Source organism: Bufo bufo, chromosome 5 (assembly GCF_905171765.1).
Source record: "Bufo bufo chromosome 5, aBufBuf1.1, whole genome shotgun sequence".
NCBI lineage: Eukaryota > Metazoa > Chordata > Amphibia > Anura > Bufonidae > Bufo > Bufo bufo.
In genome coordinates, this window is record NC_053393.1 from 528,096,386 (window position 1) to 528,122,268 (window position 25,883).

Genomic DNA, 25,883 nt, shown 5'->3' on the forward strand with positions numbered 1-25,883 from the left:
TGCCATTTCAAACTAGACGTAATTGATTTGTAATCCCACATGATGCCTCTTTAAGAAACAACGTACCTAAAAGTGAATTCCCATAGATGGTTTTGGTTCAAGAAGATTTTTCTCTACCGACCTGGCTGGGAGGTATCAGTGGAAGGTTGCACTATAGGGAGAGAGGAATTGATGGGTGCACTAAAAATGTATGATATTACAGGTCTTCCCTATAGCTGTAGTCCAAGGAGAGTCCTAAACCTTGAGGTTTCTCATCAAAGTACTTTAAGTCCTTCAGTACTTGTCAGACGTTTCTAGATGTTCTCCTTGGACATCACCATTCATTTCAGCTCTGTCCTTCCACAGTGAATATAAAACTCTTGAAATCTGGAAATTTTGAGGTTCCAGCTTATGACCCCAAGCATGTAATGATCATACATTTCTCCATGATGTTGCAGTAGAGTTTTTCTTGGACCACAAACACATGTATCACTTTTGTGCATAAGAGGTGATTAGCGTTTGATTGTGTGTGGTCTGACAACTGGGACCCCCTCCGAACAAGAAAGCAGTGATCCCTGTGTCCCCTGTGAGAATGTTGCGGCAGTGCTCATGCGTGACCTCCACTCCATTCACTGTGTATGGGACCACCTAATACAGTGCTAAAATATCTCTCACAGTCCCATAGAGGTGAATGGAGTCCCACATGAGGACTACTGCTCCATTCACATGGGGGACCGCCATTGTTGGGAGTGGTTGGAGGTCCCTGCAGTTGGATCCACTCCACTCAAACATTTATCACGTAACCTGTAGATAAGTGGTAAACGTGGTTTGTGGGCCAATCCCTTTAAGTTGCTTGCTGTCTTTGAAGGGATAGGCCATTGTTTTATAGAACCAGCAATGAGAGAAAGGATGAGGTCCATGCCCGTAGGAGCTTACAATCTAAATGAAAGGAGAGGAGTGACATCATAGGTACAAGGAAGGGCTGGATTTGATTGATTGCCATATCAGGGGATATCGATTTTGATTTTATTAAGATGGTGACATCGATATTAGTCCTGGCCCTACAGCTGGGTCTGGAAACAGCAGAAGCCTAGCGCTGACTGAAGCCTGGCTTCCGCTGTAATGGCCAGGATCAGAGAAGACTCCAATCCTGGCCGTTTAACCCTCTAGATACCACAGTCAATAGCATCTACTACATCTAGGCAGTTAGACAAAAGGAAGAGTATTCCTCTGCCCCCATCAGCCCCCTGCAAACACAATTGCAGGGCAGCCAAGGCCTAATAAATGAATCTTTCACTCAGCCAGTATCGGAGCCAATGCAGATATGAAGTTGGGAGTGATGCATTATAGGTAGCTTGCTGAGGACAGGATAAAGCGGAGATCCGACTAGTCAGGTTGTATAAGGCCATGGTCTTTGGTTGTTTGGCAGAAGCCTCCTTGTAGATATTAAAGGCACGCTATAAATTGGGATTGTCAGGGGCAAGTCTGATGGCCCAGGGCAGTGCGTTCCTCAGAATGGGTGCAGCACAGGAGAAGTCCTGCAAATAGGAGAATGTTCTGCAACCTCCTAATGTACTTTTCTTTTACATCTCCTTATCATTTTAAAATCTCAGGTTGCAGTCAGTGAATAGCAGCTTTCTTTACATTCACAGTGTACCAGTCCCGGTCCTGGGTAAGCTGCATAGTAGTGGTGGTTGTCCTGTAGGATGATGGAGCACCGCAGCGGTGAATGATGCTTCTTTCTTTCTTTGTGTATTGCAGCACATAACGTCAGACAGCTACATTCCATGCTTAACCGACCTCTGCAAAGCACTCTGGGAAGTTATGCTGAGTTACTTTCGCACAATGGAGTGGCATGAAAAATTTGATCAGGAGGAACCCCAAGCCACGTCTGGTAAGGAACCGACGGAAACTGTTAGGAATGAAGATCCTGGTTAAACAAATTGTCCTCTTAGGACAGACCCCATTCCTAAGCAGCTCAGTTGATGAAGATCTATCTATCTATCTATCTATCTAGTACAAAACAAGGGCAGCACAGCAAAAGGGCAGCAAGAAAATTGGTATGGTAGGGTGCCAGCGGCTGTGGGGGCGATCCACCCACCTTACTTACAAAAATTGATAAACTCCACGGCACGTCCAGAAGTAGCAAAAATAACAATACTCAACGTTTCAATCCACTCAGTGGGATCTTTCTCAAGCAAATGGTGATGACAAAATGGTGCTCACATATAGGGGCATATATACACACCCACAAACCAATCAATCAACAAAGGTAATTAATGTAAAACAGTTTAAAAAACATAGAAAATCAATAATGTACATACACAACTTTAGTATGAGTATAATAAATACAGTGAAGACATACATAAAATGAATTTATAATATACAAATGTTCGAAGACCCTAATACGGACAAAGTTAATAAAGTGTCATAATTGTCTAATCACATACATCTGTGGAAACCCATGTTAACATAATTAAAATCAATAATTGGCGAGGGGGGCAAGTTGTAGGTACTAACCAGCATGGGAACATCTCGTTTGTCTGAGCGTCTTCCAGTGTGAACTGCGCATGTCAGAAAACAGTGTCGAGTCACCCGACGTGACGTGACCACCCGACGTCAGCTGGTTCAGGTCACACGACTCACTAGACACCTTCAACATCCGCCTCCAAAGGTCCTTGCAGCAAGAGTGAAAAAACTGGCATGCAGCAAAAGATCCTGGAGGTTCACAAATCCATGTGACCACATGATCGGACACTTGCAAGACAGACTGGATATATTATGATATAATAACCGCAATGTGGCGGTTTAAATATGATTTTTTTTATATAGTGACACTATAAACCAATAAGGAGCATTAAATATGTGTAGACTGTTATGTTGCGATTCACCTCTTTGAACAAGCATAAAGATATTCTAAGCGTTGCAAGCAAATTGGAGTGGTGGAAGACGGTTACAGAAAGACATCCTGGATCAATTAGGGCCAACCGATGCCGCGTCAACGGCCACGGTGGATCCTGGTATCACAGACAGTCAAGTCCAGCATCTTGTCAGAGAGTTTGGACATTCATGTCATCTGTGACTATATGTAAAGCCCAGGGCTATACAAAGAATAACAGTCTCTAGCGGGATAATCATCTACTTATCGAAGGGCCCCACACATGTGGTGTAGGGTCCCCGGTCAATTTGCTCAGTGGGGATCAAACTGCATGACGGTAAGGGCACCACACAGCAAGACGCTCATCCCAATAGATATTAGAGGACCACACTATACAGATAGTAACATGGACCCCGCACATGTACGCCTCCACCCCCATTTGTTTCAACCGCATAGGAAAAAAAATATCTATCTATCTATCTTTTCCCTTACTCCTCCACAATGGCACTTATAGGAGGGATGTCCCCGCCCCGGACAGGAAACAACGACGTAGAAGATTTAAGAGCCTCCTCCCCCTTACCTAGTCAGTCGTTGTTGCCTGTCCGACGGATGTACGTGGAAGCCGCTCCTGGAGTCCAGGAGAAACTCTTTTCTTTCCGCCCAGCCTCATCTCGGTCCCTGGGGTCATTCCCCACGCTTATGTGGGAGGGCTGGAGCAGGGAACGGGTCCTCGGGGACGCATGGCCTCCCTTCCTGTTCCTGGGAATAAGCCCTGCTCGCAGGCATCCCCGGGCGCGCGCGCGATAGTTTCCGGGTTCCGTCAGCGGGTGAGATTCTCCTTGGGCAAGAGAATCTCGCGAGAAGGCGGAGCTCCAGCGGCGCGGAATTTAAAAGTTCCTTTAAAGCAGTACAGCGTCCCCATGCTACGCTAGACCATGCTGGGCCCTGGAGACATAAGCCTGGGCCCGGTAAGCCTCCTCCCCAGAGGAGAGATATGCTTAAAGCTGTATATACTATACTGTACTATACTTTATATTGCTGCACTTGGTGCCTGCTGCTTTCCACCACTGGTGAAGGGTCTGGCCTCTCAAATAGTTTTTTGCTGGTCTCTAAATTTGCTTCCCATTGTGTTTTTCTGTGTTGATCTTAGGCCAGAGAGACCGCGACCCGAAACCGCCTGGTGGAGATCTGGCACGGAAAAAATGTGCCATTTGTTGTAAAGCACTCTCCTCCAAATCAAAAAAACACACGTGCCCCAAGTGCACAGAAAATATTGTCTCAGAGGAATCTCCTTCCCTTCTCGAATCTATGAGGTCAATAATAAAAGAAGAAGTTAATGCGGCAGTAGACCTAAGAATGCCGTCATCCCCAAGACCATCCACCTCTTAAAGATCTCTAGCCTCTGACACCGGGTTTGAGTTGGATGAAGGGGAAGTGTTTTCCGGGTCAGACTCCTCTTCTTCTGATGACGGCTCGGGGAAACCCCTCTTTCAGACGGAACAAACAGATGGGCTCTTAAAAATCATCAGAGCGACTATGAATATTGAGGAGGTGAGGGAGGCTCATTCTGTACAAGACCAAATGTACCAAGGGTTAGGGGAAAGGAAGAAAAGAACCTTCCCTATTCACAATAATGTCAAGTCTCTTCTTGCTAGAGAATGGAAAGATCCAGAAAAAAGGGTTGCTATATCAGGCGCCTTCAAATGCAAATACCCCTTTGATGACTCTGACTCAAACCTGTGGGAAAAACCCCCAAAGGTAGATGCACCAGTAGCTCGGATCTGTAAAAGAACCTCGCTACCCTTTGAGGATACTGGCCTCCTCAGGGACCCCATGGACAAAAAGTGCGAAAGCCTTTTAAAAAAATCATGGGAGACTAACACGGCTATGATGCGGCCAAGTATAGCTTCTACCTGTACTGCAAGAACACTCTCAGTTTGGCTGAACCAGCTAGAAAATCATCTGGCGTCTGGTACCCCACGAGAGGAAATCCTGGCTTCCCTACCAGCTCTCAAGAAAGCGTCTAATTTTCTTGCTGATGCATCGGCGGACTTGGTGAAACTCTCTGCCAGATCAGCAGCCTTATCAAATGCCACAAGAAGAGCTGTCTGGCTCCGCACCTGGTCAGGGGACGTGAGCTCAAAGAACCGCCTATGCTCCATCCCGTGTAAAGGCGATAGATTATTTGGTACTACTTTGGACGATATTCTGGACAAAGTTGCGGATAAAAAGAACGGCTTCCCCATGGAGAACCGCTATTTTCATCAGAGGCGTGCCTTTCAAAATCAAAGAAAGCCCAAAGGGGATCCTAAGAAAAAAGAGAGTTCAAATTAATGGCAGCCCTCCAGAGGTAGGGGTAGAGGGTTTCTCTTCAACCCCGAAAATGCCTCATCCTCAAAACAATGACGCCAGAGGTCAAGTGGGGGGCAGACTAATCCGCTTTGCTTCCGTCTGGGAAAATATGGGAGCATCTCCCTGGGTGGTAGACACCCTAAGTTAAGGCCTAAGGTTAGAGTTTCTTTCAATACCAACAGATCATTTCATGATCAACAAAGTCCTGCCTCATCGAGAGAGACAATCTTGCCTAGAGTCAGAAATTATGTCTCTGATTCAGAAAGGCGTAATTCGTCAGGTTCCTGCGGAAGAACAGGGCAGGGGGTTTTACTCCCTGGTCTTCTTAATCCAGAAACCCAACAGAACCTATCGACTGCTTATAAATTTTAAAGGCCTAAACAAGTTTATCGTTTACAAGCGCTTCAAGATGGAGTCAATGAAATCCGCCATAAATGTCCTGCCTCAAGACAGCTTCATGGCGACCATGGACCTTCAGGACGCCTATTACAATGTCCCAATTGTTATGACCCATCAAAAGTACTTAAGAATTGCTGTCTTTATAAAAAAACGTCTCTGTAACTTTCAATTCACAGCCCTCCCCTTCGGGCTCTCCTCAGCCCCAAGGGTATTTTCAAAGATCATGGCAGAGGTCGTCAAAACCCTTCACCTAAGAGGCATTCAAATTATACCTTACCTGGACGATTTTCTGGTAGTTGCTCCCTGTGCAGAAAAGACCCTTCTGTCCTACCTAGCAGACGTTCAGGAATTTTTTACCACTCTAGGGTGGATCATAAATTTCAAAAAATCAGACTTAAATCCGGCACAAAGGAAGACCTTTTTGGGGGTAACATTAGATTCCCATCAATTAATGTCCTTTCTTACACAGAACAAACAGATCGAGCTCCAGGAAAAAGTCTAGCTATTCTGCAGCCAAAAATTCACAACGGTAAGAAACCTCATGACCATTCTAGGTATCCTTACGTCAACGATACAGTCAGTAAGGTGGGCCCAATACCACACAAGACCGCTTCAGGCGTTCCTCCTATCCTCCTGGGATGGCACCTCCTCGGCCCTGGAAAAGCGAGTGATGATCCTGAAGTCGGTAAAAATATCTCTTATGTGGTGGAGAATCAGAAGACATCTTCAGACAGGAGTTTCCTAGAGACAAGGAGATCAAATGATCATAACCACAGATGCCAGCAGCATCGGCTGGGGAGGTCACTCAGATGGAAGAGTAGTCCAAGGCACTTGGGGAACAGATCTGCTACAAGCCTCCTCTCAGCGGTAAACAACGTCAGGGTCGCTCTCTTTACGCCTACATCACCAAAAAGTATAAAAGTCTTCACAGACAACACTACTACGGTCGCCTATTTAAACAAACAGGGAGGTACCAGGAGTCGCTCCCTAGCAGCTGTAAGCGAAAAAAATCTTCTCCTGGGCAGAGAGCAACCTTATTTCCCTTACAGCCTTACATGTCAGAGGAGAAGAAAATTCTTTGGCCGACTTCCTCAGCCGTCAGACTCTGAAAGAGGGAGAGTGGTCCCTAAATCCTCAAATATTTCATCAGTTGTTTCTCAAGTGGGGGACTCCAAAAGTAGATCTGTTTGCGACAAAGATCAACAAACAGATCAAACAGTTCTGTTCTCTCTCCAAAAGGGACCAGCCACTATGGATAGATGCCCTGTCCCGACCATGGCCAAACGGTCTTCTTTACACCTTTCCTCCCTTCAGCCTAATATCGAAGACTCTGATAAAGGTGCAGGAAGAAAAGGCCAAGGTAATCTTTATAGCCCCTCACTGGCCGAGAAGATCTTGGTTCCCCCTGCTACTTCATCTTTCGGCAGGAGAATCCTGGACTCTCCCATCCGTACCGGATCTCCTTCATCAAGGCCCAGTAAATCACCCAAACGTCAAACACTTGAACTTGACAGCCTGGAGACTGAACGCAGTACCTTAAAAAAGAAGGGACTCTCGGATTCAGTTATCTCCACTCTTATACTCAGCCGAAAACCCATAACATCCAGAATTTATCTGCGGACCTGGAAAGCCTTTCAGAAATTCACGGGTGACGTAATTTTGCCAGATATTCCTCAAATTCTGCACTTCCTTCAAGCTGGACTTGACAAAGGCCTCAGACCAGCAACCCTTAGAGTGCAGGTGTCAGCCCTAAGTGTGTTTTTGGACATCAAGTTGTCAGAGTCCTCTCTAGTAAAGCGTTTTCTTAAAGGTGCTGTGAGAAAGGCCCCTGTAGCCCGTCTTGCCGTTGCTCCCTGGGACCTTAACTAAGTGCGGTCTGTCTTTAATGTCTCCTTCATTTGAGCCAATTGAAGAAATATCCTTGAGACTTCTCACGTTGAAGACCGTGTTCCTTACGGCCATTACAACTGCCAGAAGAGTTGGGGAGATCCAAGCCTTTTCATATAAACCTCCTTATCTGACGATCCTCGATGACCGCATAATTCTGAAACATTGCCCAGCCTTCCTACCCAAGGTAGTGTCTAGATTTCACTGCGAACGAGAAATATCGCTGCCCTCGTTCTGTCCTTCACCAACTTCGGAAAAAGAGAAAAATTATCACAACTTGGATGTAAGAAAGGTTAAAATCTGCTACCTCAACAGAACCTCATCCTTCAGGCACTCGGACCAACTGTTCCTACAGTACCAAGGGCCCAACAAAGGTCGCGGGGCTAGCAAACCTACGATATCCAGATGGATAAAAAATATGATCAAGCTAGCTTACCTGCAGAAAGACCTCCAGCCCCCTGTTTGGCTAAGGGCTCACTCCACCAGAGCAGTATCATCCTCATGGGCCGAGGCGGCATCAGTGTCACTAGAACAGATATGTAGGGCCGCAACTTGGGCCAATCCTATGACATTCTTCAATCACTTTAGACTGGACATCCTTAAAAACCAGGACTTATCATTTGGGCGCAGGGTACTTTCTGCTGCTGTCCCTCCCTGATCCTATTACTCTCTTAATCCTCCTATAAGTGCCGTTGTGGAGGCGTTAGGGAAAATAAATAATTACTCTTACCGGTAATTAGTTTTTCCGATAGCCTCCACAACGGCACTGGGATTCCCTCCCTGATATATTTGTTACATGGATCTAAGTTCTGCTAAGATTTATTGTTTTCTTTCTAATGATGTAATTGTCCTTGGTTATTAATACATGAGATTATTTTTTTTGGCATCGCTTCCGTGTCCTCTATTATTGACTGACTAGGTAAGGGGGAGGAGGCTCTTAAATCTTCTGCTTCTACGTCGTTTCCTGTCCGGGGCGGGGACATCCCTCCTATAAGTGCCGTTGTGGAGGCTATCGGAAAAACCTATTACAGGTAAGAGTAATTATTTCTATCCATCTATCTCAAATACAAAGTCCAAAGGGTGTGAGCAGCACAGCATAAATTGTAAAGGGGTGCCAGCTGCTGTAGAAGCTATTCAACCTTCAAAAAATACAGAAAGAAAAAACTTCCCAGGCGTATATCAAATAAAGTATATTTCGATCACCAAACAGCAACGTTTCGATCCTCTCACTGGAACCTTTCTCAAGCAGTGACTATACATTGGTGCTCAGTGCATAATATAACTCCAATAATTAACATAATTAAGTGTAGAAAATATGTATAAACATGATTGTTGTACAGAAAAACATGTGATATAATAATGTGTATGATTATATATCCTCAATCATCATGATCATCGTGATACAAAAAGTAAGATCTATATAAATGTGTACAAAATTCATATAATGTCTTAGGTAGAGGGAATCTTCCAGGGGGGTTGATGAGATCCTTGTGTATCTTGGGTATCAGATATAACATTGATGTTGTTGGATGTGTAACTAACAAAAAAATCTCTTATATCAATCAATCCTCCCTGTAGACCCATGTCTAGTAGAGTTTTAATCAGTTTTTCAATCTTCCATCTAGGACCTTGAGTCAGTTTCTGGTAAACATTTGTATCATTTGATGCCTTATTGCTTCCTCTATGTATTTATTGGTGTCCATGACTGCACCACCTTTGTCCGCCGGTTTGACGGTGAGGTCGCGGTCATGGACCAATTCATTGAGTGCCAAACACTCCTGACGTGTCATATCAGGACGTTGACGAGATCTAGTATCATTCATCTTTGGAGCATTAACATCTCTTAATACAGTTTCTGGAAATAATTCAATAGCAGGAAAAATCGTAGGAGGAAAATAAATCAAAATCAGACATTTGTAATTAGGTCCTTGTTGTAGATGACTCCATATATCACCGATATATAATATTATTATTATTATTATACTATACTATTTAACCATATATACCACCATTTCTTCTCAATACTATTTTGCAATTCCCCCAGGTGTCTGATAATCTGGTTATATATATTGTTTCTTTATATGCTGACCCATATCGTGCTTAAAGGGATTCTGTCATCAGAAATGAGCCCTATAAGCTAAACATATGGCGATGTCCCTTGTAAAACACTGAACCCTAAAGCGAGTTTATCAAATGCCCCTGTGGCTCTATATTCATAGAAAAGCGGTTTATATCACCTGTCAATCACTTCAAAATGTGTCCAGGGGGACGTCTCATGGTGAAAGGTGCCCGGCTGCAGCCATCTCGTTTAGGTGCCCAGCGCCGCCTTCTGAGCTGAAATCGCCGCCCTCCCTTTCATTCGATCCGCCTACCTCAGGTGACTAACCTTCCTTGTGCCCAGCCATGCCCGCCTGTGAAGGAGCCCAGCACCGCCTATGTCTTCTCCTTTCATCAACGATAGATAGCCGCGAGCTCGCGATGCGCAGTGCCGGTATAAAGTTCCTTCCCTGTGCTGGCATCAGCCTCGGGGAAAGAACTGCACATCGCGAGATTACGGCTATCTATCGTTGATGAAAGGAGGAGACCTAGCCGGTGCTGGGCTCCTTCACAGGCGGGCGTGGCTGGGCACGGCTGGGCACAAGGAAGGTTAGTGCAGCCCCTTGGACACATTCAACACTCATTTACATATCTATAAAATCCTTTTTTAAAGAAATTAAAACCACACAGCCCTATAGGACACATATATTGCGGACATGCTAGCGGCGATCTAGCCGTGCATGTCCGTATCTCTATAGCCCCAAACCTGGTGACAGAATCCCTTTAACATATATTTACATTGTGTTATTTAATTTGCGATTAATTACACGTCATAATGTTGCTTGTCATGTGATCGGATTCTGTAATCACGTGTGCGCTCCATGTGAATGATGGATGTGGAGGCGGTCATGTGAGCGTTCCACCGATGCGCTTCATGTGAATGTAGGAAGTGAAAGCACGGCAAGAATTACCTGCTGCACCGTGATCCGTGCCGGCTAAGTGTCCCTCACATCTTTTTTTTTTTTAACCATCTGTTTTTGCACATGATTATAAAATGATGGGTAATTATGATATAATTACATATATGATATACACATTTATATAGATCTTACTTTTTGTATCACGATGATCATGATGATTGAGGATATATAATCATGCACATTATTATATCACATGTTTTTCTGTACAACAATCATGTTTATACATATTTTCTACACTTAATTATGTTAATTATTGGAGTTATATTATGCACTGAGCACCAATGTATAGTCACTGCTTGAGAAAGGTTCCAGTGAGTGGATCGAAACGTTGCTGTTTGGTGATTGAAATACACTTTATTTGATATACGCCTGGGAAGTGCTGAGGAATTTTTTCTATTTCTTTATTTATCTATCTATCTATCTATCTACAGTCAGGTCCATAAATATTGGGACATCGACACAATTCTAACATTTTTGGCTCTATACACCACCACAATGGATGTGAAATGAAACGAACAAGATGTGCTTTACCTGCAGACTGTCAGCTTTAATCTGAGGGTATTTACATCCAAATCAGGTGAACGGTGCAGGAATTACAACAGTTTGCATATGTGCCTCCCACTTGTTAAGGGACCAAAAGTAATGGGACAATTGGCTTCTCAGCTGTCCCATGGCCAGGTGTGTGTTATTCCCTCATTATCCCAATTACAATGAGCAGATAAAAGGTCCAGAGCTCATTTCCAGTCTGCTATTTGTATTTGGAATCTGTTGCTGTCAACTCTCAAGATGAGATCCAAAGAGCTGTCACTATCAGTGAAGCAAGCCATCATTAGGCTAAGAAAACAAAACAAACCCATCAGAGAGATAGCAAAAACATTAGGCCTGGCCAAAACAACTGTTTGGAACATTCTTAAAAAGAAGTAACGCACCGGTGAGCTCAGCAACACCAAAAGACCCGGAAGACCACGGAAAACAACTGTGGTGGATGACCGAAGAATTCTTTCCCTGGTGAAGAAAACACCCTTCACAACAGTTGGCCAGATCAAGAACACTCTCCAGGAGGTAGGTGTATGTGTGTCAAAGTCAACAATCAAGAGAAGACTTCACCAGACTGAATACAGAGGGTTCACCACAAGATGTAAACCATTGGTGAGCCTCAAAAACAGGAAGGCCAGATTAGAGTTTGCCAAATGACATCTAAAAAAGCCTTCACAGTTCTGGAACAACATCCTATGGACAGATGAGACCAAGATCAACTTGTACCAGAGTGATGGGAAGAGAAGAGTATGGAGAAGGAAAGGAACTGCTCAGGATCCTAAGCATACCACCTCATCAGTGAAGCATGGTGGTGGTAGTGTCATGGCGTGGGCATGTATGGCTGCCAATGGAACTGCTTCTCTTGTATTTATTGATGATGTGACTTCTGACAAAAGCAGCAGGATGAATTCTGAAGCGTTTCAGGCAATATTATCTGCTCATATTCAGCCAAATGCTTCAGAACTCATTGGACGGCGCTTCACAGTGCAGATGGACAATGACCCAAAGCATACTGCAAAAGCAACCAAAGAGTTTTTTAAGGGAAAGAAGTGGAATGTTATGCAATGGCCAAGTCAACCACCTGACCTGAATCCGATTGAGCTGCATTTCACTTGCTGAAGACAAAACTGAAGGGAAAATGCCCCAAGAACAAGCAGGAACTGAAGACAGTTGCAGTAGAGGCCTGGCAGAGCATCACCAGGGATGAAACCCAGCGTCTGGTGATGTCTATGCGTTCCAGACTTCAGGCTGTAATTGACTGCAAAGGATTTGCAACCAAGTATTAAGAAGTGAAAGTTTGATTTATGATTATTATTCTGTCCCATTACTTTTGGTTCCTTAACAAGTGGGAGGCACATATGCAAACTGTTGTAATTCCTGCACCGTTCACCTGATTTGGATGTAAATACCCTCAAATTAAAGCTGACAGTCTGCAGGTAAAGGACATCTTGTTCCTTTCATTTCAAATCCATTGTGGTGATGTATAGAGCCAAAAATGTTAGAATTGTGTCGATGTCCCAATATTAATGGACCTGGCTGTATATCTATCTATCTCGATATAGAAGAAAAAAGGCAGCACTCCAGATTAGTGAAAAAAAGTGGATGGTTTATTCACCCATCTACGCTCCATGTCAAAATCCCACCGCACTAGGGATGGGCATCAGGGTATCACAGTGGTGTAATCCCGATTCCCTCCCTAAGCGTGGCTTGCGCGGTCCAGTGAACGCTTTGTATTACTTTCAGGCTGGGTTCAGACCTAAGCGTATTTGATATGCGCGTTTTTGTCGCGCGTTTTTATGCACGTTTTTTGCAGTAGTAAACGCGCGTTTGTGTGATTGACTGCAGTGTCCTATGGCCACAAACGCGCGTCAAAACGCCCCAAAGAAGCTCAAGAACTTGTTTGAGCGTAGGGCGTTTTTCAGCGCGTTCAAACGCGCTGTAAAACGCTCAAGTGAGAACCAGGGCCATAGGGAAGCCTTGGTTTTCATGTGTTGAGCGTTTTACAGCGCGTTTGAACGCGCTGTAAAACGCTCAAGTGTGAACCCAGCCTTATGCAGTCTTCTCTTTATGGTAGATTTGGATATTGATACGCCTATATCCTGGAGAGCGTTGTTCACTTGGTCGGCTGTTGTGAAGGGGCTTCTCTTCACCGCGGTAATTATTCTGCCATCATACACCACTGTTGTCTTCCGTGGGCGTCCAGGTGTTTTTGCATTGTTGAGGTCACCAGAGCTTTCTTTCTCGGGATGAACCAAACTGCAGATTTTGCCGCTACTTTGACCGCATGTTTACTTCTCAGCAAAATCTTCAAAATGCAGGCGCCACACCTCAAATTAACTCCAGGCCTTTTATGTGCTTAATCCTTTGAGTCAATTGTCCAATTACTTTTGGTCCCTCTAAAAACAGGGTGCCACGTGTAAAGGAGCTGAAACTCCTAAACCCGTCATCCAATTTTAATGTGGATACCCTCAAATGAAAGCTAAAGGTCTGGACTTTATTTCCATTATATAACTATGACTTGAATATGTTTTAGTGAACAGGTAAAAAAAAATTAAAAATTGTCAGTGTCCAAATATATATGGACCTAACTCTATCTATCTATCTATCTATCTTACTATGTACCTATCTATCTATCTATTATATATTTCTACCAATCCTATTCTTAATACAAGCAGATGTATAGATAGAAGTACTCAGAAGCCATGGATGTGACATATTCTTCGGGGGGGCCGCCGTGACTTCTTTATTCTCTGGATACAGATATTCAGTGACTTGTATGAGAAGCAGATAAAACCTGTTTTTATTTTATAGAGATTGATTTTCAGCTAGCGGTGCTGGCGGTGGACACTAAATATAATTACAGCTCTCCCCCGGCTGCGGATTACTCTTTTATGGCATCGGGATAGAAGAGTCTGCAGGTTTCTTGCAGTTTTATAGGAAAGCGCTTCATAGTGATATAAAAAAGTATTTGCTCCCCGTCCATATTTCTCACACAAAGGAAATTTCTCATCGACACGTCTTGGTGTCCTTACATAGACGCCGCTTATCTCCTTCTGCAGAAGCAGTCTGCCACAGATCACTCTTATATAGGAAATGGCCTATGTGCCAACCTGTAGTGTTCCCTTAGTCTCAAAGAGGTTCTTCAGCAGCTGCTGCAGAACCTCATAGTGAACACCTCAGAATTTCTATAGGGCACTTCCAACACAAGTCCATGCATTACACGGGTAGCACAGTCATGTTGATGGCCATCATGTAATGCTTAACTTCCCCTGTGGTGGCGCTGCAGTGACATTTAAAGGAACAGGATCCTAGTTATAGGGTTATGCCCTATTGGTAGGATATGTCACCAATGTTCTCGGACCCACTCCTAACTTCAGTAGGGGCTCCCCAAAGTTAAGGAGAGCGCACTACGAATAGACATGTGCTCTCCATTCACTTCTAAGGGCGTTCCGAAAATAGCTGAGCGAGCTTGCTCAACTATTTTTGAAAGTCCTATAGAAGTAAATGAAACCTGCACTGCGCATGCACGTCCTCCTCTCCATTCACCTCTATGGGAATTCTGGAAATAGCCGAGCCGGCACTCGGCTATTTTTGGAACTCCTATAGCCGCGAATGGAGGGTGGCCGCATTTGCACAGTGTGCTGTCCTTCAAATGGGACCCGCACCTACCGGACATTCCTTGGTTGAACTTGATGGACGTATGTCTTTTTTCAACCATATTAACTATGTAACATTGGTGGCATATCCTAGCGATATGCCACCAATGTCTGAAATGGGAATACCCCTTTAAATGTACAGTATGGAACACATTTTGTCAACTAGAACGAATAAAATTGCGAATTAAATCTACCTGTCAGCAGTCTTATTGTGTCTTTCCGGTGTCCTTGGATTCGACCATAAGGCACTCTTTAGTCCCACTTATATTGAAGCTGACCATAGATTTTGTCAGTGGTGGCCAGCGCATGTGCAGTTTTTCCTGACCCACAGCAGCTCTCCGAAAAGGCTTCGCATGCGCAGTACAAGAAGTTAGAGGAAGGCCGTGGGCACCCAGAGGAAGAGCAAGGGAATTCTGTAGGTCGGGATTCGTATACTACTGTAAGACGTTACCAGGCAGAGCGCACCCTGTGGACAGAAGTAGTATAGGAAATGCAGTCTGCAGAGCAGTGTCCTGACCACTCGCCCTGAATCGGTGGAAGCTCACAAAACCAGGTAGAGGCAAAAAGAGTGAAAATATATCAGATAGGCACCTAAAAATGTATGCAGACACCATAGCTTATGGAGACATATTTTTCATGCAATGCCCCAAGAGAAAAAAATGTGCAAATGAGTTGCCAAATCAGGGACATTCATCTGGAGACAGCACTGAGCTGAATCTAAAGCATCTCATCCAGCCAACCATTACCCTTCCAACCGTCCTATTAAAAAGATATAGATAGATATCTAACAGTATGAATTTGGGGCACTGGCACGCGGAGCATGCACAGGAACTTCAACCGATGAATGCGCCGCATTTTCACCTTTTGTGTCTGGTGTTTGCAGAGCAGCTTCTGTGTGACCATATTTCTTACTGATCTGTTGTTTTGGCCCGGTCACCAGATGGCAACACATGTGGGCATTGTAAAGCATCTCAGGAGACCCGCTCTCAGAGCAGATTCTCATTAATGGCTTCCTGTTCAGGGCACTCGAGGACGTGGCTAAGCCGGTCTGAAGGACCTGTAAGTTCTGATACATCCTCATTGACTTGCAGATGACACCTCAGAGTTTATTCACCGTGCGATAGAGACAAGAGGTCACACGCTCCGCTCTCCCCACATTTCCATTTTGTTTTCAGGGAATGTTAATTAGGATGGGTCTGAAGAGATGATGGCAAAGTTGTAAATTAATCATTCAGCTGAAACTTTATTGCTGGAGCTACTTTAGAAGGAAGTTTGGCAGTACTCCCGAACCGACATCATTTTAAAAGTGGAAAAGATTATAACCATCATGTCAAATTAATGAAGATTAATCAACTGTGAACTGCTCCGATTTTTGAAAATGGGCTGACCTGATTTTAATAGATAGTTTAACTTAGACTGTGGACTGACCGGTGGCAGTGTTTTCACTAGACTGGACTGACCAATGGCAGTGTTTTCACTAGACTGTGGACTGACCGGTGGCAGTGTTTACACTAGACTGTGGACTGACCGATGGCAGTGTTTACACTAGACTGTGGACTGACTGGTGGCAGTGTTTACACTATATTGTGGACTGACTGGTGGCAGTGTTTACACTAGACTGTGGACTGACTGGTGGCAGTGTTTACACTATATTGTGGACTGACCAATGGCAGTGTTTTCACTAGACTGTGGACTGACTGGTGGCAGTGTTTACACTATACTGTGGACTGACCGATGGCAGTGTTTTCACTAGACTGGACTGACCAATGGCAGTGTTTTCACTAGACTGTGGACTGACCAATGGCAGTGTTTACACTAGACTGTGGACTGACCGGTGGCAGCATTTACACTAGACTGTGGACTGACCAGTGGCAGTGTTTACACTAGACTGTGGACTGACCGGTGGCAGTGTTTACACTAGACTGTGGACTGACCGGTGGCAGTGTTTACACTAGACTGTGGACTGACCGGTGGCAGTGTTTACACTAGACTGTGGACTGACCGGTGGCAGTGTTTACACTAGACTGTGGACTGACCGGTGGCAGTGTTTACACTAGACTGTGGACTGATCATTGGCAGTGTTTAGTGGACTGACCGATGGCAGTGTTTACACTAGACTGTGGACTGACCGGTGGCAGCGTTTACAGTAGACTGTGGACTGACCGGTGGCAGCGTTTACAGTAGACTGTGGACTGACCGGTGGCAGCGTTTACAGTAGACTGTGGACTGACCGGTGGCAGCGTTTACAGTAGACTGTGGACTGACCGGTGGCAGCGTTTACAGTAGACTGTGGACTGACCGGTGGCAGCGTTTACACTAGACTGTGGACTGACCGGTGGCAGCGTTTACACTAGACTGTGGACTGACCGGTGGCAGCGTTTACACTAGACTGTGGACTGACCGGTGGCAGCGTTTACACTAGACTGTGGACTGACCGGTGGCAGTGTTTACACTAGACTGTGGACTGACCGGTGGCAGTGTTTACACTAGACTGTGGACTGACCGGTGGCAGTGTTTACACTAGACTGTGGACTGACCGGTGGCAGTGTTTACACTAGACTGTGGACTGACTGGTGGCAGTGTTTACACTATAATGTGGACTGACCGGTGGCAGTGTTTAGTGGACTGACCGGTGGCAGTGTTTAGTGGACTGACCGATGGCAGTGTTTAGTGGACTGACCGATGGCAGTGTTTAGTGGACTGACCGATGGCAGTGTTTAGTGGACTGACCGATGGCAGTGTTTAGTGGACTGACCGATGGCAGTGTTTAGTGGACTGACCGATGGCAGTGTTTAGTGGACTGACCGATGGCAGTGTTTAGTGGACTGACCGATGGCAGTGTTTAGTGGACTGACCGATGGCAGTGTTTAGTGGACTGACCGATGGCAGTGTTTAGTGGACTGACCGATGGCAGTGTTTAGTGGACTGACCGATGGCAGTGTTTACACTAGACTGTGGACTGATCATTGGCAGTGTTTAGTGGACTGACCGGTGGCAGTGTTTAGTGGACTGACCGGTGGCAGCGTTTACACTAGACTGTGGACTGACCGGTGGCAGCGTTTACACTAGACTGTGGACTGACCGGTGGCAGTGTTTACACTAGACTGTGGACTGACCGGTGGCAGTGTTTACACTAGACTGTGGACTGACCGGTGGCAGTGTTTACACTAGACTGTGGACTGACCGGTGGCAGTGTTTACACTAGACTGTGGACTGACCGGTGGCAGTGTTTACACTAGACTGTGGACTGACTGGTGGCAGTGTTTACACTATAATGTGGACTGACCGGTGGCAGTGTTTAGTGGACTGACCGGTGGCAGTGTTTAGTGGACTGACCGATGGCAGTGTTTAGTGGACTGACCGATGGCAGTGTTTAGTGGACTGACCGATGGCAGTGTTTAGTGGACTGACCGATGGCAGTGTTTAGTGGACTGACCGATGGCAGTGTTTAGTGGACTGACCGATGGCAGTGTTTAGTGGACTGACCGATGGCAGTGTTTAGTGGACTGACCGATGGCAGTGTTTAGTGGACTGACCGATGGCAGTGTTTAGTGGACTGACCGATGGCAGTGTTTAGTGGACTGACCGATGGCAGTGTTTAGTGGACTGACCGATGGCAGTGTTTAGTGGACTGACCGATGGCAGTGTTTACACTAGACTGTGGACTGATCATTGGCAGTGTTTAGTGGACTGACCGGTGGCAGTGTTTAGTGGACTGACCGGTGGCAGCGTTTACACTAGACTGTGGACTGACCGGTGGCAGCGTTTACACTAGACTGTGGACTGACTGGTGGCATTGTTTACACTACACCAGTGAACTTTTTAGAGACTGAGTGCCAAAACTGCAACCCAAAACCTACTTATTTATCGCAAAGTGCCACTGAATACTAAAGTCTAATATCTAGTATATCTTCCATGTGCCTTATCATTTAGCTATAATAGTCTGCCTACCTTCAGTGCGCCGCCTCTGCTGTTCATAGTGCGCCCTGCGCTGATGAATGGCAGGAAAAGGCATGTTAGACTTTTTCCAGGGCTCGGGTGGCCACAGAGAGGGCTCTGAGTGCCGCCTCTGGCACCCGTGCCATAGGTTGTCCACCACTGCACTAGACTATGGACTGACCAGTAGCAGAGTTTACAGTAGACTGTTGACTGATTGAAGCAGAAGACAATGTTCTCCTTGTTTGGTGAGAGAGCGGAGGAACATACTGCATAGTGTTACATGTAAAATGTAATAATAATACCAAATAGCTGAATACATCAGTTATAAGAAGGAAAAAAACGCATGTTGCATACATTTTATTTTGCCGCGGTCAATTTTATATGAAGTTTTTTTTCATGGAGTAAAGTAAAATGTGACCGGTTAATATTTTCTTTTTTTTTTTCAGATAGTAACAGTGTGCCCGCTACAGAAGAGAACAATTTTGATCGAAATTACATAAAAAAGAAACTGGAGCACGGACTGACACGCATATGGCAGGTAATTTCCCTTTTAGAACTTCTGGGAACAGAGCTGCTAAGATGAGCGCCAAGCCAAAAAATAAGGAAGAAAAATCGGTTATTCACAGATTTCCTGGAATCGTCAGCAATCGGCTGTGATCGGTGAAGAAACCTGGCAAGTGTTTGATTTTCCGACAGTGCCACCACATGGGGGACATGAAGTATTACATGTCGCCCATCTGAATCAATAGGTTTTCCATGTAATGCACGGACTTGCTGGGTCCTCCAGAGCAAGAGACACTCTTTGTAGCCGTTTTCTGCTCTGCCTAATTGATCAATTTGGAAATTTTGGGTAACCCCGTTATTTGCCTTCTTGTTTTCTTAGTCCCGCACTGGTTGAGTTTTCTGAGAGGCGCACATATCATAGCAGGGATTTCATGGGATTTATACATATGAAGAAAAAAATGTACTCATTGTGCAATGAAAAGTTTTTCAAAGTCCTCTTTTACTTTGTGTTTCAATTCCTTACCGTTTGTAAGATATTTGCTTGCTGCCAGTGAATGGATTATTACATCGGGTGACTGAAAGCCTGTCATGGTCATTCACAAGTCACTCGCGTACATGGCACGATGTTCTAAATGAAAACTCTCCCATCTTGGCTGGTTTTGATGTAAACATCATTGCTTCCCTTTACTGCATGCAAGCAGAGATATTGAAATATTTGTATACTATCAATATACAAGGCGGGAAAACAATTTAATGGATCCGTACACCTTCATACTGTACCTCCGCTGCAGCAATGAAACTTTGGAAATGGTCTTAATTTAAAATCTCTGTTGCAGACTTATGTGTCTCCATGGTTACAGACTACAAACAAACCCTGTGTAGTCTGATCCTGCTTTTTTGTCTAACTCCCATCCACCAGTCCTATACTTTTTGTTTTTGTTACCAAATATAGGTTAACAAGAAGTAGGAACAATTCGAAGGTCTGTGGCATCAGACTACACAGACTATGTTTGTAGTCTGTAACCATGGAGACACATAGACCTGCATAGGAGCTGTAGGCAGAAAACTGTACAAGCTTTTTAATTAAGACCAATTCCATTTTATGTTATACATTGAAGCAATTAATATTGCAACTAATGATGGGGAATGTGGTCCACAGGATAGAAGATGTGTCTGATCACTGGAAGTCTGTCCTCTGGGACCCTCAGCAATCACAAGAGCTGAGGTCCCGATGGGACTGGAGCCGCAGTGCACATGCATGACCACGACTCCATTCCCTTGGTTGGGAGTGATGGAGATAGCGCTTCATACTGATGACTTGGAGTGTGAGTTTGTGTGAAGTGTTACATAAAATTAAAGGGGTCCTCTCACTTCAGCAAATGGCATTTATCATGTAGAGAAAGGTAATACAAGGCACTTACTAATGTATTGTGATTGTCCATATTGCCTCCTTTCCAACACATTATTCACTGCTCATTTCCATGGTTACGATCACCCTGCGATCCATCAGTGGTGGCCGTGCTTGCACACTATTGGAAAAAAACACTGGCCTCTTTGATGGCCAGGACCGTGGGAGAGCACATAGACTGGCGCTTTTTCCTATAGTGTGCAAGCACGGCCACCACTGATGGATTGCAGGGTGGTCGTAACCATGGAAACGTGAAGTGTATAATGTGATGGAAAAATGAACCCAGCCAGCAAAGGAGGCAATATGGAGAATCACAATACATTTGTAAGTGCCTTGTATTAATTTCCTCTACATATTAAATGCTATTTGCTGAAATGAGACAACCCCTTTAAGTTTTCTGTTTTGTCGGGTTACCCTTTAACTGTTCTGTGCTTATTGAAATCTCCACAGAGCTTCGGTCTATCCTCGTAATTTAGGAATCTAAGCTTCAGATAATCCCTAGAAGGGAAAAAAACCTCGAGCTCCTGCTCTGATTTTCTTTTCTCTTCTGTGGCATTGTCTGATACTTTGTGTCACAGAGACAATGTCTGAACAACGGGAAGAGACAGACTGTCAAAATCAATGTTCTTTTCTTCAGAAAGGGAAGGCAAACATATTGTGCGGAGCAACGTCCACTCTGCTACATCGCATTAAATAAGCGTCTTGCTTTGTTTTTCCAGGACGTTCAGCTGAAAGTCAAGACGTATCTCCTTGGAACAGATATGTCCAACTTCAAATATGATGACTTCATTGTTGTTTTGGATATAGTCAGCAGGTAGGTAGCAACGCGATTAGGTCTCTGTTTGTGGTGCAGATGCTTATAGGGACAATAAATATATAATTGTGTTGTGCAACATTGTACAGGTGAAACTCGAAAAATTTGAATATGGTGCAAAGTTCATTTATTTCAGTAATGCAACTTAAAAAGTGAAGCTAACACATGAGATAGACTCATTACCTGCAAAGCGAGATAATTCAAGCCTTTATTTGTTATAATTTGGATGATTATGGCTTATGAAACCCCAAAGTCACAATCTCGGGTCCCCTTTGCTCAGGGGGTATGGAATAATTAGCTGACTAGAGACTGACACTTTGAGCCTAGAATATTGAACCATTTCACAAAACTCTAATTGTAAGCTGCATTAATGTAATTCCTTTTAATTTGCATTACTGAAATAAATGGACTTTTGCACGATATTCAAATTTTTCGAGTTTCACCTGTAGTATTTAAAGGCTATGTGCACTCTTGGGGGCAATTTTCTTATTATTGCATTGTACTAATTTTGAGCTAAAATATATATTTTTTTAATTGGTCTTTATTAAAAATATGGAACCCTTTTTTCTGTACAGAGCTGAGATCCTCTAGTAGCACCCTTTGGATTTTCTGTCTTTTCCGTCAGACCAGGAGCGGGGAGACTCCTTATCTCTGATCCCTGACCTTATAAACACTCATTGTATCTCAGTTCGTATCTTACTGATAAGAATGTGGCTTAAATAAGACTACTTTCACATCTGCCTTTTTAATTCAGGTCTTGAGATCCGGCAGAGGACCTCAAAACCTGAATAAAGGCTACTTTCACACTAGCGTTTTTGCTGGATCCGGCAGGGTTCAGCAAAAACGTTTCCGTTACTGTAATACAACCGTCTGCATCCGTCATGAACTCCATTGAAAGCCAATGTGGGTCAGATTGTGTCAGAGAAAACGGATCTGTCCCCATTGACTTACATTGTGGGTCATGACGGATCCGTCTTGCTCCGCATCCCAGGACGGAAAGCAAAACAGTTTGCTCTCCGGTATGAGAACGGAACGCATTTTTGGAGCATTCCGTTCTGTTCAGTTACGTTTGGTCCCCATTGACAATGTGTTAAAGGGAATATTAATTATTAATATTTTAGATTAATGTCAATAATTAATATTAATAAATAGGCGCATTCAGCTATTGCGGACTCCACCTATTTCCTCTATCTACCTGTTTCTCTACCTTTTTCCTGAACTGCGTGCGCTGTATTACGGCAGCGACAAAAGACTCTATATACTTGTATTTTAATAATAAAATATATTTATTAAAACAAGTATACAGTTCACCATCAATTATTTAGTACTATATATATATATATATATATATATATATATATATCTCAATGGCTATATAAATATATATACACATATAGACTCACACTACAACATACAATAACAACACTATAATAACCTAACTACTCTAGACAAAATACACAATCCCCACTATAATTCCACCCCCCAAATCTCTAGCTAAGCAATGCAGAGGTTAAATCAGGGCAGGGATAATGCAAGGGTCAGTGGGATATGGCAAGGCAGGGGTATCAGGGGGTAATATGGCAGTGGCAGGGGAAATATGGGTTCCAGGGGTACTTAGCCAGCCAGTGCTCGTATTCTGTTTCTGAAGGGGCTCATGTGCACTCTTCTAGGTGTGAAGTCCTTCTTCTGCTCGTGGTGAGGAGCTCTCCCTCTCTAGTCCTAAATGCTGGACTATTTATCTATCATTAGTAGGGGGAAGGTGTTTGGCCATGGGGCAGGGGTGTGGATATCCCATGCTATAAAAAACATGTTTAGCATGTCACCAACAGCTTGTTTGGGGTCTGCACAGAAGAGGACGACTGTAGATACTGATCAGCTGTTATAAGCCCTGGCCTGCAGCCTATGGAAACAGTATTTCTGGAAACATGGGCCTGTATCAACCAGTGGGATGAAGAGTTGATAGGGAATTGAATCTAGGGAATATTTAATACACTTCCCTCTACAAGTTGCATTTTGGGGCCGGACACAAAACCTGCTGCAAGCTGCGTTTTTTGTCCATTTTGCAAAACTAAACAAACCTGATCAGGCGTGAAAATCAATTTAAGGCGACTTTCACACTAGCGTTTTCCCGGCGCTTCCCCAACGGCACTCAACAGGAGGGTGTCCCCGCCCCAGGACAGGAAACAACACGGAAGCTTGAAGCATAAAAGGCCTCCTCTCCTTACCTAAGTCAGTGTTGTTTCCTGTCCCCGGGTCGCGCAGAAGCTCCTCCTGATACGTTCCAGGATCCTAGCATGGGTGCGCGGTCTGGTCTGTTCCCCATTCTGGGAGGACCGCGCATGGGGTAGGGGGCCTCGGGGACGCATTCGCCTCCCTTCTCCATCCTCGGCGTAAGTCCTTCCCTGGTAAGGCAGCCCCGGGCTCAAGTCGCTTGCTCCCTGAAGCGGAGCAAGGATTCAGCAGTGGCAGCGGGGGGCGGAGTCTCCCTATGTCCGGTTCCATTGGCAGAGTGGCGGCGCATGTGTGATGACGGCATTTGAAATAAAGACCGGGAACCTGGCGCTTTCCTCCCTGTGGTGTTCCAGGTCTGGTATGTCAGTCCCTATCGAGGTAGACGCTGCCCGCAAGCCAATGGATCCAGCCTCTGTCGCCCTTAGCCCGGGCAGAGAAACCTCCATTGCCAAGGCACCTGGGTCGGAATTAAACCGCAAGAAATGTGCAATTTGCCGCAAATCCTTTGTTTCTAAAGGCAAAAAATCATTATGTTCAAAGTGCACTGAGAAAATTGTGTCAGAAGAATCCCCTTCCATTCTGGAATCTATGCGCAATATTATTAAGGAAGAAGTGAATGCAGCAGTAGAATCCAGGCTGCTGCCTTCATCCCCCCAGGCCTCTACTTCCCGTAGATCTCTCGTATCCTGTTATGGGCCAGAGTTAGACGAGGGAGAGATTACCTCCAGTGATAATTCTGACTCCTCAGAAGACGAATCAGGCAGGCCGTTATTTTTCCTAGAAGACACCCAAGGTCTCTTGAAAACCATAAGAGCTACTATGAACCTGGAAGATACCAAGGAAAGTGTTTCCTTACAGGACCAGATGTTCCAAGGTCTGGGGGAGAGGAAAAGGCGGGTTTTTCCAGTGCACAATAATATTAAATCACTCATATCCAGAGAGTGGAAGGACCCTGAAAAGCGTACACCTGTTTCAGGTTCGTTTAAAAGAAAATACCCATTCGCTGAATCTGATTCCAGCCTTTGGGAAAAAAAAAACAAGATTGATGGGCCCGTGGCTCGAATTTCAAAGAAATCCTCACTACCATTTGAAGACATGGGTCTAGTACGTGACCCGATGGATAAAAAGTGCGAGAGTCTGCTAAAAAGAGCCTGGGAGACAAATACAGCCATGTTCAGGCCTAGTATCTCAGCCACCTGTACCGCAAGATCCTTATCCGTGTGGTTGCCTCAACTAGAAGATCATTTGGCCACGGGCACCCCCAGAGAAGAGATCCTGGCATCCCTCTCCGTACTCAAACAAGCCTCAAATTTCCTAGCGGATGCCTCAGCTGACTTGGTAAAGCTTTCCGCAAGATCCGCAGCTATATCAAATGCCACCCGCAGAGTAGGGGTGGGCGATATAGGCAATATAAATTTGGGCCACGATATGGATTTTCGCCATATCGCCGGACCGCGATATGATCGCGCTCTCTGCGCGCACCATTTTTTCCTGAGCCGGCACTGTGGAGAAGGAGGGAGTCCCTCCCTCCCCACTGTGTGTGGCTGCCGCTGAACACCAATGAGGACAGAGTAGGAGGAGGAGGGGAGGGACTGTGGCCACTGCACCACCAATGAATGTGCCGGCCATATCCCACAGGGTCCCCCTCCCCCCCCCCCATCATTGGTGGCAGTGGGCAGTTCCGATCGGAGTCCCAGCAGTGTAATGCTGGGGCTCCTATCGGTTACCATGGCAGCCAGGAGTCACGCTACTGAAGTCCTGGCTGCCATGGTATGTTAGTGAGCAGCATTAAACTCACGTGCGCTGTGGCCGCCGGGCGCTCCTTCTTCTCATAGGTCTGTGCGGCGCATTGCTAATGCTATAAGCATTAGCAATGCGCCGCACAGACAGAAGAAGGAGCGACCGGCGGCCACGGCGCACGTGAGTATAATGCTGCTCACTAACATACCATGGCAGCCAGGACTTCAGTAGCGTGACTCCTGGCTGCCATGGTAACTGATCGGAGCCCCAGCATTACACTGCTGGGACTCCGATCGGAACTGCCCACTGCCACCAATGATGGGGGGGAGGAGGGGGACCCTGTGGCCACTGCCACCAATGATTAATACTGGGGAGGGGGGGGTGGGTTTAGTTACCAGAGGGGGCTGATAAGAGGGAGAGGCTGGTGGGGGGGGGGGGGGGCACCTGAGAGGCTGGGGGGCGGATCAGAGGCTTGGGGGCACATGAGAGGCTGGCTGCCATGGTCAGCTCCCTGCTGTTGTGTGCACAAAGCACAGGGCAG

General features: G+C 45.2%; 1 protein-coding gene across 1 annotated transcript in view; it reads left to right on the forward strand.

Moving 5' to 3' along the window:
• Window positions 1-25,883, forward strand: part of VPS50 (VPS50 subunit of EARP/GARPII complex) — a 195,183-nt gene that overhangs the window by 113,823 nt on the left and 55,477 nt on the right. Inside the window, exons 13-15 of the mRNA XM_040431195.1 lie at window positions 1,741-1,873; window positions 19,091-19,182; window positions 21,276-21,370. Coding sequence (XP_040287129.1) covers window positions 1,741-1,873; window positions 19,091-19,182; window positions 21,276-21,370 — 320 coding nt within the window. The remainder of the gene's footprint in view (window positions 1-1,740; window positions 1,874-19,090; window positions 19,183-21,275; window positions 21,371-25,883) is intronic.